This window comes from Planococcus citri, chromosome 2, assembly GCF_950023065.1.
Source record: "Planococcus citri chromosome 2, ihPlaCitr1.1, whole genome shotgun sequence".
Lineage (NCBI taxonomy): Eukaryota > Metazoa > Arthropoda > Insecta > Hemiptera > Pseudococcidae > Planococcus > Planococcus citri.
In genome coordinates this window covers 37,700,096-37,714,076 of record NC_088678.1, presented here as the reverse complement: position 1 = coordinate 37,714,076, position 13,981 = coordinate 37,700,096, and the positions used below count along the sequence as shown (strand labels likewise).

Sequence of the window (13,981 nt, the reverse complement as noted above, 5' to 3'; positions counted from 1 at the left end):
TAGTCGACTCGCGAGACGAGTATGGAAAATTGACGGCGCCAAAACACAACCACATCAAAGGAGCCAACCGGTACAACGCATTCACAAGTATCACTTGAGTGTGCAATTGTCTCGGTCTCGTTGATCCTTTTGTAACTTCAATCGAGTCGGTTTTAGGAGATATTCTCTTTGACTAAACATGTTGAAAATATTGTTCGATTTTGGAGATTCGAGGACTTTATTAGAATAAAATAAATGTACTCAGACGACGATCAGGGTTAAAGTTCATTCGAGTGTTAATCTCGAACATCTATACGTGGTTCCTCTACCTATACTAATAAATCGTATGGTATATTTACACTAATTAGGCGAGCTTTTATTTCACCGTTTTTTGTACGTACCTCGAATTAAAGGAATGATTAATTACTTGAAATAGCTTACGATAAAATAGCAGTCGAATTTTTTTTTCACTGTTTTATTCGCGTTATGTAATTTTCCTTTCAACGAGGATTTGAATATTGTCCAAAAAATTGCTGGATACTCGAAGTAGTAGTGTTTTACGATCGATTTTACGTGTGGGAAAATACAACTACGAAGAAGGTCGTCTCTATGATAGCTTTTCAAGTGTCTAGGTCAGTGGCTCTCATTCTACAAGTTGCCATCAACATCGTGTATCGCATACCACTCGTACATACCAGATAAGGTGTAAAATACACAGAAACCCGCATTATTATAAGCCATAGAATCCGATGTCAACATACGGTTTAATTATTTGGTTGATTTGAGGAAATAACAAGCTATGCGGAGGCGGCTACGACGGGGTGTTCGCGTGAGAACCCGCGAAAGAGAAATTTTTTTCCAAAAGGGTTCTTTGACGCGACCTTGGATGAGTACGATGGTCTTGTGGGGAAAAATTGTTTGTATTTTTATAAAATCCTAATGTGAAAATAGTTATGTATATTTGGTAAAAAAAAAAGATTAATATGGAAGATTTTTAACGTGTTTTTCTCATAAAGCGTGAGATTTTTCATAGATACGTATAGGTACTTAATGTTTGTTATTTTTAGAAATTTTACTACGCATTTTTTTGTTCCAGCAGTTCGGAGCCATAGAAAAGTATCCATTTTCCCCGATGACTGTGATAAAACAAGAGGTCCTGGATGAGCCTGCTCTACCGGCCGATTCTATGCAAAAAGTGCCTTCTCTCAGTGATCTGTCAGATCCGGATAGCTCTCTGGGTAAGTCGATTGAATTGTTCGTAAATTATTGGGTTGATTTTTGGATTCGTAAGTGCATATTTGAGTAAAATTGATTGAGAATCGATTATGCTCATGCTTGTCTCAAACAAGAATTCACATATAATATTGAAGAATCGATGTAGGTTTGGCCGAATCTCCTAAATATTTCATCGAAAATGAGCTGATCTGCAAGGCAGTTTCTTGAATGACATTTATTTGGAGATTTTGTCGCATTTCTTACCTAAAAAATTGGTAATTGATTTTCAGAAGGGTAGAGAAAGGAGTACCACCAAACCAAAAATTGAAAGGAAAATAGCCAATTGTTTTGTTGGATTCTGTCTCACCTTATAAACCCAATTTTCAGTTGCGATTTGAAGTTTCAAAAATTTGAGTACATTTGAAAAATCAATCTGGATTTCTGAAAATTTAAATTCTAGTTTTTGGTTGAATTATTTCTTAAAAATCCAAGCATTAAAACAGCAGGCTTATGGAAAGGTGACATAGCTTCTCCATCAGTTTATTACTGGACTTGAGAAAAAAATGTGTCCTTGACCATCGTTGAACCAAAATTCAGTTTTATTTTCTGTTTAATCCATCTTGTAGAAATACCTAAGGTACTATGCATTGACCCGCATACGTCATAAGTACATATAAACCATTTAAATTAATTGAAAATTCTCAAGAACGCCTTGAAGTACTTTCGGAAACCATCCTACAGGTATTTTTGACCCAATAATCGATTTTTTTCTCCTCAAAGTGCGTATGTACGATTTCAATTTAAGTACAGTCTGCCTTATAAAAATTTAGACCAAGCGTACCTACTTATTGGTTGTTTTCGTATACCTGACTACTGACACTGGCGACGAGTTCGGGTCGGAATACTCTTACCTTTATGGTATTGTTATATAATATTTTAATGGTATTAATTTCATCGACGATTAAAATTTATTTAGCGGTTCGTATTCACCCTCACCTTCGCTCTCTTATTGATTTCCGGTGTGTTCTCACGGTGTTAAGATTCAACTTCTTTCCGGTGGTGCGGCGCCGCCGCCGCCGCCGCCGGTTGACGTCCTCGCTCTCGCTCATCTTATTCCCTTCGCCCTGGCCATAGATTTCCCGCGTGTATTGGTGAACGCTTTCTCACGCCCTACCAGTACAAGTCATATTAACGATAGATGGTAATCGTCTCTTCATTGACAAAAACACCTGATACGTGTTCTATATACTACGAGTACGAGTATACCATTGTATACTTAGGATTTTTACTCGTTCGTGTAGTATGAGTAGGAGTGGGATGGAGGTACTTTACTCTCTTCATCGTCGGTATTTCTTTCTCTAGCACCGGGTTACGTTCATTTAAGAAACCAGTTGCATGTGCAGACGAGGGAAGGGTGACGGATGAACAGTGGTTACTTAGAAATTGCTAATTAAATTTGTCTCTTTGGCCAAGGTCGTACGATCTTCTTATCGGATTTCATCAATTTGTCAGCATACTTTTGTAAAATATTCATACAAATGCATTTAATCGAAATCGATGGTGATCGATTAGCTCTATCCTGATGATGGTTTATGATCGCGGCGGAGATTTGATGGTTTTTTATAGGTATGCTTGTGTCCTTTTTTGTTTTCCATTTCTTTACCGTTTTCTGACCCAGTTTTTTTTTCAAACAAAAATTAGTAATTTTTGTAAACAATTACATTATTCAACTTTTGAAAATGAAAAAAAAAAAAAACTGTATAAAATGGAAATATTTATTGTGAGAAAAATGAACGAGCATTGCGATTTTTTTGCTAAGAAAATTCTGACGCAGCTCAGCATTTTTTTCAGATTTTTTGACAGAGATTTACTCGTAGGTTTTTCTGCTTAGGCTGAATTTCCGAAAGGAAAATCAGAATAAATTCAATGCTGAGGTCCTGTTTATCAATGAACCTAAACTTTTTCTAAGCAACAAAAATTTAAAAAAAATTCATTCAAGTAAAAGAAAAATTTTAATAAATTCAATTCTGAGTTCTTGTTTTCAACATTTGAGCTAAATTTTTGCTGAGCAACAAAAATTTTCAATTTTTCAAAATTTCTCATTTGTCTGTTAGGTATAGCGATTTTATGAGATTATTTTCATTTTCGCATAATGTTTATTATCTTACGAAAAATGTCCTGAAAAACATTTTTTCGTTTAGGGCAAACATTATTTTTCTGAAAAAATGATATTTTTTCTAGCAATTCTCGAAATATAGTTTCAAATTATGAAATATCAATTTCCATTCGCGTTAGAATATAACTTTGGAAGTCAAGAAACTAATTTTGAGCAATTTCTGCATTTTCAATGTACATATTGAACTGACCTCTTTTTCCGCCCAAAATTGGTATCTTATGTTTTATTTGACCCTACCTTATAAAATTTTCAATATTTGTGTTCATACGTCGAATAAATTGTGTAACTTCCAAACTTCAGAGAGTTCAAAAAGACGAAAAAGTCTTGACTGGCAATTTTCAGTCTATCTGCTTTTCATCTCTCTGGGCCAATCTTTTGAACTGCCACCCTCCAATTTGAACAAAACCAAGCTACATAACCTAAATTTCAAGTCCCAGAGCTCATTTTTTTATTGTTGGTGAATTTATGAAAATTTTAAAAGTTCCAAAACTGTTTTTATCGTAGAAATTTAATTTTCTCAACATGTGATGTTTTCAGATGAAATTACACAATGTTTCATTCCAACCTTCCTTTTCCTTCTCCCTCGAAAATTAATAAAATTTAGACCATTCTGGCGCCTACAGCGAGTTTTTAATTTTCTCCTGAAATTACCAATTGCTCTGGAGGCTCCTTCAGAATGTTTCAAAAACGGTTAAAAAACTGCTCCTAGTTTTGTCATTTTTGAAAATTTGATTTCATTTTTTCGGAAATTTGCACATTTTATCATTTTAATCAAAAATTCACTTTTCAACTGAAACTCCTGAAATCTCGAGGTATTCAACTAAAACGGTCGAGAGGTTGTCTATAATAACCACCAACCAAAGTTATTGGTGCTCAAGTTCATTTTTAACTCTTTCAAAGCAATTTGGAATTTCTGAAGAAATTTTTTTGAGTTTTTTAAATTTCCAAAAATTGGAAAATGAACTTTGACATTCAAAATTTTGGTTAAGGAAGTTTTAGGGTCTGCTCTTCTGATCTCTTTTGATTTTGTTCAAATCGTAGAGTGTCAATTCAAACATTTATTTTGTTGGAATAAAACCGGCAAATGTCGATTTTGAAAAGTAAGGAAATTGATTGAAAAAACTTGACTTGACAACTAAAGCTAAAAATGTTGGAAACGTGGTGAATTTTCATAATTTTTTTTCATTTTCGATTTGTTATTTTGAGTTTTGGAGTACGATAGCTGATGTGATGGAATTCGGAATTTTGAGGTTTTCATTCATCCACTATCTTTTAGTCGTTCCTTGTTCAGTGATTTAATTTCTCCGCGTATGTTTCCAACTGCCCTTGAAACATGCAAAATAGACAAATAGCTGCCTACCATGTATACCCACAAATAGAATGATGAATTTCGCCTCGCATAAGCAAATTGAAACCTTTATTAAACGAAGTAACCCTGGTAACTCTACGCTGCTCAGGAATTTTCCGCGAATATGAATTAACGCATCGCGTATACACGAACAGGAGGAAGACAATAGCTCTTAGAAAGCGTATAAAAAATAAGAAAAAAATCGTCGATTTATCAGTTTTTATTCGCGATTAATTAGCATCTTTGCGAACACAACCGGTATCTGTGCGAATCACAGACGACGAACACGAAACCGAAACCGTGAAATAAGTCAACATTTGCCGGCCGGCCGGTCAACCTGATGAGTATTTGTCACGTTGGGTATAGCATTGTAGCCTATCTGAATGTGATTTTCACACATTACGATGGGCTAAAAGATGCAAAATCGTTGATACGCGTCATCGTCCGAGGGTGAACGATGCACAGTGGACCGGATTGGGAAAAAACTCGCGCATTTAGCCAAAAATCAACTTGCGTGTTACGACTCACTCGACTTTCACCCATTTTCCGCCAAATTTCACTTAGGTACCATCCCATGGGAGGGTCGAACATGAAAATTGAACCAAAATTCGTTCTATGGGTTACAGTTTTCTTGAAAAAAAACACGATGGTACATTTGAATGTCTCGACTCGTGAATCGCATACCAAAGTCATTGGAAGCCTGGCAACGTTTTATATACGTATGCACAGGTTTCGAATTTTCTACCTATATAAATACCTACATCAACGATGATAACATAATGATGATGACGCGTCATAAGTTAAAAATGCGACTTGGCTTGCCGGTTTTTTATCTATATAGACGAGGTGTACGCCTGCACTCGACTGAAAAAATAAAAAAAATTTCCTCGATCGAGTGTTTCGCAGCATCGAATCGAACCAAGCGAAATTCCTTCTACGTGGAATTGAAAATAAACGCAGTACTGAGCACAATTGAGAACCTCGACGATGAAATTCTACGAATACAGTCGTGTTTATTGCAAAGAGAAGTGCAAATAATGCATACGTACGTATATGTGTATGTGTACCTACTCGAGAAATCGATAGACTCAAACGATACGATGCTTATGAAGCGAATACATACTTTGATAATTCAAAATGAAAAATTCATCGTCTTGAATTAACTGAAAACGGTTATATGTAAGTAAATTCACCTCGTACTATACCTACAGGTTTGTAAAATAGCCGTTGCTCTTTTTTTTTTTCGCTCTATACAAAGAAATGAGTAGGTAACGGTTCGCAGGATTTGAAAATACATACCGCTCCACGGTTCAAATTACAATAAACTGGTTTACAAAGTACCATATTGCAAACGATCATTCGAGGTATCTACCTTAATGGTTAACCTGTAATTACGTTGTCGCCGTTGCACCGTCCGAATAAACCAGTGCAATTCAAATCTGCAGAAAAATTTCCCCATTGCTGAAAAAAAAACGCTCAAAAAATGTGAAAAAATTGACAAAAGTCGAGAGCACGCGACCGCAGATTTTTCCACCAAACGGACAACGGAAATATTTAACGACCGGATAGAGGAAAAAAAAGTATACAGGTGTATATCCGTTTCGGGTGAAAAAATAGAAACCAGATTACCTTTGGAGTAAACGACAATTGAATAAGGGTCCATGTACACTGTGTATGTCTTCAAGTCGACTGAGAACTAGTTTGGGAAAAAGCGCCGAGCGCCGACACTATAAAGATTAATACACGATTTTTTTTTCTTTTTACTTTACTTCCCTTCGTACTCTGTCTCTAGATGATGATGAAGATGGGTTCATCTTCGCCTTTATATATGTATTATAACATGTGTCTAAATGAACGGATTCTAGCGTGGAATAATTACATTACTTCGATTTGTATCCGGTGTGTGGCTTCGCACTTTTTTTCTCTCTTTCCGATGTAGGTATAGGTATTTTTTTTTATTATTAATTCATCCACCTCTTTACCTGTGTCCTATAAGGTATAAACGTTTATATGCTTGTTCAGTGTTCACATTGGAACGTATGTCAACCGTGTATGTATATAAGTATAGCATATCGTTTCTATTGTAAATTTTTAATTGCTCGTTATAACGTCAACGAGCTTTAACACCTCAGATAATGAGTATACCGTAGTCGAATATTGACAATTGACATGTACATTGTACATGCAGCTTATCGTTTCACTCAACTACGTCATTTTCAAACACTCTTTTCTTTTTGACGTAAATTTTCGTGTTCGATTTATTTGTTTGTATGATTTGACTGCTTGTGTAATAATTTTTGTAAATTCAATGGTTTTTCCATCAAAGAGAAATATTTGGAAAGAAATGTTCAATTGTGAGCTTGAGAGAAAGAATTATGAAAATTTTTGGAATAATCCGGCTTCGAGAGGATTTTTAGGAGCTGAACTCTCCTGTGAAGAGAAAAATTGCAGCACAAATTGCAATTCAGCTACTCGAAATTTTTTCCTTGTTGCGTCAATTGATTCATTTTTCAACCGATTTCAATCGAGGATCCATTGATAAAAATTATTTTGCAGTGGCTTAAATCCAATTCTCTCGCGGCGATTCCTTCTTCCACACCCTTGCACAATTCTGTATCATGTGGCTGCAACATTGGGTCTGACTGAGGACCTATGCGAGGTGTCCATCTTTCATTTAAAAAGGAATGTGATTTTTCGAAAGAGCACGGTCTGAAACCCCCATAATCAAAATTTCAGCTGCCCAAATTGATTTATTGATTGCTAGCGAAGTTGGAAAAACCACGAATGAAATTAGTTTTGAAGTTACAAGGGAATTCGCCGAAATTTCAGTGAATTTCACCAATTTTTGAATAAATTAAATATGATTTTTACGTGTGTTTTAGTGATTTTTCGTGCTGATTTTGATGACCTAAATGGACTTTGATTTCATCTTGGTGAAATTATTCTACCAAATTGCTATTGCTTTTGCCATTTTCAATAAATTTTAGTGGACTTCAATGATTCAGAATGAGATTTAAAGCTCGAGAAAAAAGATAATTGTTCAAGTTTCAGTTTATTTTCTTATTGATTTTTTTGTTTTAAGAATTCATAAAACCAAAATGTTATGTATTAGCTTTTTTAAAAATTTTAAAAATCATTTTGGAAAATTCTAGATCATAAATTTTGAATCATTTATAAAATTTTGAAAATTAAAAATATGAGAGCTATTTAGGGGCCCTTTTGAAATTGAAAATATCCAAAATGGTTCCAAAATCAAATGAAAGTTCATAATTTTTTTTTTCAAAAAATAAGTTGGATTACTGATTATTTTTTAATTTTAAATCATTAGAAATTGATGCAATTTTTACAACAGGTGATCACAAAAAAAAAGGTCAGCGGATTTTGACCAAATTCAATAGGAAACTTCATTTTGAGTTTAAAGTTACTCAGAAAATATTTTAGCTCCGAAGGTGCCCCTGGAGGGAGATGTGAGCCCCCAAAGAGGAGGCATTTTCGAAAAAATCGTGGTTTTTTCGCTCCTGTTGCTAACCAACATGTTTTGGAAAAATAGTCAAGTCCCAAATGAAAGTATGTATTTGAAATTCTCCATCGATCTATGCTAATTGCCGTCAAAATCTGAGACCACTTTTAGGGTTCTATTGAGCGAATGAAAACGTGCAAATCGCTTAATTTTGCGCAAATTGGTGTTCTGAAATTTTTTTTAGTATTTCGCATTAATCAACCTAAAATGTTGAAAGATATCATTCTTGAAATCGGGGAAATATTTTGAAACGAAGTGGTGCAAATTTTTTGGTCATTCCTGTCAATTTCAAAAAATTTAGAAAAATAGCCAAAAAAATTCACGAAAGTTTTTCAATTTTTTAAAGTTGGCAATAATCACCAAAAAAATTGGCGCCACTGCGTTCCAAAAGGGAGGTTGTAAATTATTCCACGACAAACCAACGTTGAAAATATTTTTTCTTTGCTGATTTGGAAATTTTTTTGGCTACCCTGTATTCTCTTCTTTCCCCATTGGTGCAGAAAAATGTTCACAAATTGCTTGCATGTGCACATAATTAGGATCCGGATCTGGGTATTCTTCAAGTTGAAATTTCATTTTTTTACTAAAAAAAAAAAAATAGTTTTTAAACCTTGAATTTTGAATCAATCATTTTAATCTTTGAAATCATGACAAGTTGTGATGTTATAAACATCTTGAAAAAAATCTAGGTATCTCGAAGAAACTGGTGAGCTCCGATGCTCAGAATTAGTAAAAAAAAGACAGTCTTTTCCTCTCCTCTCGTCTTGGTCATGCACCCCTTGCATTTTTTTGCCAACTGTCAATGAGATATTTTTACTAATGCGATACGATATTTTACCAAGAGCGAGAAGAACAGTTAATTAGATTCACATGTCACCACTCGCCATAATCTTTTATTATTTTCCAACCGTATAGAAATGACGACGCCGAGGGACAACGTAAACAAATACTACAGATATTCTAGATTACAAATGCATTGACCCGAACTGCAGTTCTTAAAATTCCAGACGGTTTTAACTGACTTTTAAAATTTAATTGTTTTAATATCGTACTTCACCTTCGAATCGATTCCGTCACCTTGACAAAATATTCGTTGGTATTCGCGATCGATATGCGTAACGAAGAGACACGATGAGGTTGACTGGAATGGTGCAAAAACATCGAAAATACAAATACGAGTACTCGACCCATCTGCACCGAAAATGAAGGCAGTGACAAGCTACGAAATGCGATAATTACGATTTTTTGTACTCAGTCTATTGTAGTTGTGGTGAGATGGAAATGATGAAGCGACAAGGGTACTTCGATGGGAATAATTATCATATCGGAATCGTTGATTGAGAAATTCAGAGAGAAAGGATTGTCGAGGGAGAAGAAAAGAATTATGGTCAATGAATAATAGATCGAATTAATATAGGTGTATAGCAAACCCCGAAACCGGTTTCGGTGTATAAAAATTTTTAGCTTAGAATGTTTTTGAACCGCAATGTGGATAATTCGGTTTGACGTTGGTGTCTAATCGATTGTAAGTAATTAGTTCATCGTCGCGTGAGATATTTCTCATTGGTAGAGATTATGTGCGTATGTATTTTTTCTTTTTGTTCTTAGTCGACCATACGATATGAAAACCTTTAACTGGGCATCGTTTCAATTACGCATGATTTATTCGTTGAAAAAATTTTCTACGCTGATGGGTTCTCGGACTCGGAACCGGTTTCACTATACGTGTATTTTGAATTTCGGAATTGGAAAAATCGTCGAGCCGCCGCGCCAGTCGCGCAAAAAAAAAGTAAAAATTGAATCGATATAGGTACCGATCGAGTTGTATTTTTCGCTCGAAATATTCCAACGATTGTATCGAAAACGAAAGAGGCACTCAACCCTTGCGCGTTTATCGCGCCCCCTTGTTATATTTTTTCGTCTAGTTTTTGAAGATCTGTCTTGTCTCAGTTTTCTCTCTCTCTATCTCTCTATGTGTCTGTGTGCATAGCCTTATAACACCGCGCGAATCTAGAATAGAAACATGAGAGCGGAGAGCACTTGTTGAACGTCGAGATTAGGTAGTTAAAAAGGACGACTAGTTTGGGGTAGGTTTCGGTTCGGTGCAGTGCAGCGGGCTACGGTGCGGTGGTTTCTATGGCGAGGCTGTTTGTGTGTAACAGGTGGTTTAGTTTGGCAAATGTGTGATGATGCTTTTTACAGAGATGCTGCTGTTATAATAGTAGCTGCTGTGTCGGAGAAATGAGAAATACGATGCCTGACGAGCATTTGGTTAGTGCAAGTGCTGCGTGGTAAACATATACGTACCCAGGCTCCCTCTAGCGAATAGTGGGCGTTATCGTGTGTGTGTAGGTCTGCAAAGTTTCTCGAGGGTGGAAATTTTCCTCCTCGGGATGGGCATACTTACAGGGGCAACGGAAAGTAACCTTGAAAAATTGCAAACCTTGTGCGAAATTATCCACACCACACACACTGGTAATTCTGCGGTCCTTTTTAATGAAGCGTTAAGAATAACTTGCGATGTGTCTGACCAAAGATATACGCTAATTAATTAGACGAGATTTTTTTCGTATCGACGTCTGAGAGCTTTTTACCCTCTTTTCTCTTCCTCCCCCTGTATAACCTTTACCTATTTGTTAACGCTACAACAAATTAGATCATTGCCAAAATACATCACTTGCATATGTACCTACGCCAACAGATCCGATAATTTAATTGTTTTTCGAACCATTAGTCATTAATTTACCAGAACAATAGTACTAATTGCTGGTTAGTTAGTTGAGCGAGTGTGTGTGTTTGTGTTTTTCTTTCTTATACTTATTCAACTCTTAAATTAAGTCTTTTTCTCATTCTGGCTGCTTAAAACAAAAGCAACTCGATAAACTCGCCAGATTACAACGCTTATGTATTCTTTCTATTTACAAACGTGTTTATTTTTATGTACACTAAGGCTCTCTCTCACTCGTGTTAGAGGGCTATCCCCTTTTTCTCTCTCTATCTCTGTTGCTCACTTCATATGCGAAGGGAAGGTTTTTAAGACGATAGTACAATCCCTTTGTAAAACGAGAGCGAACTGACGAGACGAGATGGTTTCATAATTCCCACCAAAAAACATAAGCACCGTGGGAAGAGAATTATAAACAGATTCTTTTCGTCAGGTTCATATCTATGTACGCCCGCTATAGTATTTTTTTCTCATATTCAAAACGACAACTTTGATGTAATTTGAAAAATTGTATCGATTGGTAGCAAATATCGATTGGAGGTGGAGTCGAGAGAGGTGGCAGGATGTAGGTTTTTTTTTTCGAACGTGATTCGATTGAGGTGTCGGCATGAATATTGTTGCAAAATTTCAAAAGTTTTGCTTACTTTATAATTAGTTTTGGAAAATGGAAAAATTTTCATCGTGTAGGTTGAAATTCGAAGCTTTTCGTTATGCTTAAAATAAGAGTTGTTCGAATACACCTATACGGCATGGTCTTGATTTTGTTATTGTTTTCCCTGAAAGAGAAGTTTGAATAAGAGTTATTGCAGTTTAGAATTTTTTTATGGTAGGTTGGAGAGATTTATTTGTTGGGGTCGTTGAATTCAGCCATGCAAAAAGGTTTTTTGATGACAAAAATGAGAGATTTTGTTTGATTTTTATTTTCGTCAAATTTCTAAAAAATTTCAGTTTTTTTTTATATTTTCGAAAAGTATTTATTTTTGCCTTAGCTGTTTAAAATGTTCTGTTTTTTGTCAAAATTGTCGATATAAGTCCTAATTTTTGACGAAAAATTCTGTTTTTTCCAAAACTGCGTAATATTAGACTTGTTTTTTTTTGCCAAAATTTCTAAAAAGGTTATGTTTTTTTGCCAAAATTGTTGAAAAGTTTCGCCGAATTTTTGTCAAAATTGTCAAAAAGTTCTCATTTTTTTCAAAAAAATCGTGTCTTTTGAAAAAATTTTCGAAATGGTCCTACTTTTTCGTCACAATTTTCGAACAGTTTCGTTTCTCTCTAAAAATGTCAAAAAATTATTTTTTTCTGTCTAAATTGGCATTAAAAAGTCCTGTTTTTTGTTCATGTCAAAAGATTCCTGTTTTTTACCTCACTTGCAAGTTGTGTTTTTTTTTATTTTCCCAATCAACCTTTGTAGTTCTCCATTTACAGATTTTGTTTTCTCATTTTTTCAAACTCTCTTAAAAAATGGAAACGTTTCTTAAAATTTCACTAGTATTCAAAAACCTTTCCAATGAGTTTTGGAAGTTCAATGTCTCTACGATTGATACTTAAGTATTTCATTATGTGTATCTGAGACCTTTGGTTTTTGGAGATCTTCAAGAAATCGAAGCCTGTAGAAAGTTCCTCCCCTTGCCCTCCCTCTATCTACAATCTTAAGAATAGGCGACTTTTTCACATTCAGAATAAATTGGAAGCCTTCTGTTCTTCATACATAATTAGGCCTATTTCGTTCGATCAAAACATGTTTTCTTGTTCATTTTTTATAATTACATTTTTAAATTAAAGTCGATAAATTCGGTGGTATTTTTGGTCAATTGAATATGTGAAATGAATTTTTAATGAAAATTGACAGTGTTTTCTGATGTTTTGGTCAACTTTACTAATTTAGGAGTTATGAAAATTATTGAATTTCAGTCTCAAAATCGTCGATTTCCAAGAAAAGTGTATCCAAAAAGCGTGTTCTTGATTCAATTTTTTCAGATTGGAAAAGTGTCCTCAATTTCATCAGTGTATAATTTGGTTATTTTTTTTTAAATTCAATTTTACGATGTTATGAAGATTTGACAATTCAAGGGTTCGTTTACAGAACCTTCATGGTCCAAAATTTTAATTTCAGAGGAGTCTGAAATAACATTCTTGAATCGATTTTTTTTAGGAGGAGGGGGATGATTTTTTCAAATGATGATATTTGTCTAGCGTTCTTCATTCAAAATATTGATGATTTTTTTTGATTTTTTCAAACCTCGAAAAATGATCTAATCTGTCTTTAAAAATAAGGACCCTAGCTTCTTCGTGTTCAAGACTGTGAAATCTTCGATTACTGCATTGCAAAAGAAATCAATGAAAGTTCTTTTGTGATGCTGATTGGAGCCAAGTTCAAAGCATCAAATCATTGGTTTCATTTTTGTGAATAGTTTCCCGAATTGAGGCGACTTGAAAAAGGCAAGAAACTTGAGGAAAAGGGGTGGTAGGAGAATTGAAGAAAAATTGGCATTCTGCGTTGAAAATTGACTGAATGATGTAGTTAACAAATCGAAACTTTTTTCTATTTTAGTAAAATTGAATTTGGAAAGTAATATGTTGATTTAGGTACAAATATGATTTCACATTTTCTAGCTTCCTCTCCCTGCCCCTCCCGTAATTTTTTTTTCATGTATTTTTCATCCTTCGTATCTATCTAGTCTAGATTGTATTTTCCTTCAGTCCGTTCTAATGATCGTAAATTTGTAAATTAAATTCGGAGACATCTGAACAGGTAAGACCATCCGTAGCACATCTGCAAAAAAGATTTAATTTCTGGGTAATTATCTATCAGGAAGTGTGATATGTAACTTTGACAGGTGCCATTTTAGTGCTTGAATAATATTTTTTTCCTTCCGTGGCAGGTTTTTTTCAACATTTATCCTAACCCTTATAAAAAGACTCGTCCATAACGATTTAATGTTCAATAATAATTAGATGAAATATTTTCTGAAAAGAAGATACTGATCGCAGAATCTCGATCTTTATGAGTATAGTCAA

General features: G+C 34.7%; 1 protein-coding gene across 2 annotated transcripts in view; it reads left to right on the top strand.

The window, feature by feature from the left end:
* The window catches only part of pnt (pointed), a 127,183-nt gene that overhangs the window by 37,431 nt on the left and 75,771 nt on the right, over positions 1-13,981 (top strand). For both annotated transcript variants that reach the window (XM_065350021.1, XM_065350019.1), the window contains one exon: positions 1,079-1,217. In XM_065350021.1, coding sequence (XP_065206093.1) covers positions 1,079-1,217 — 139 coding nt within the window. The remainder of the gene's footprint in view (positions 1-1,078; positions 1,218-13,981) is intronic.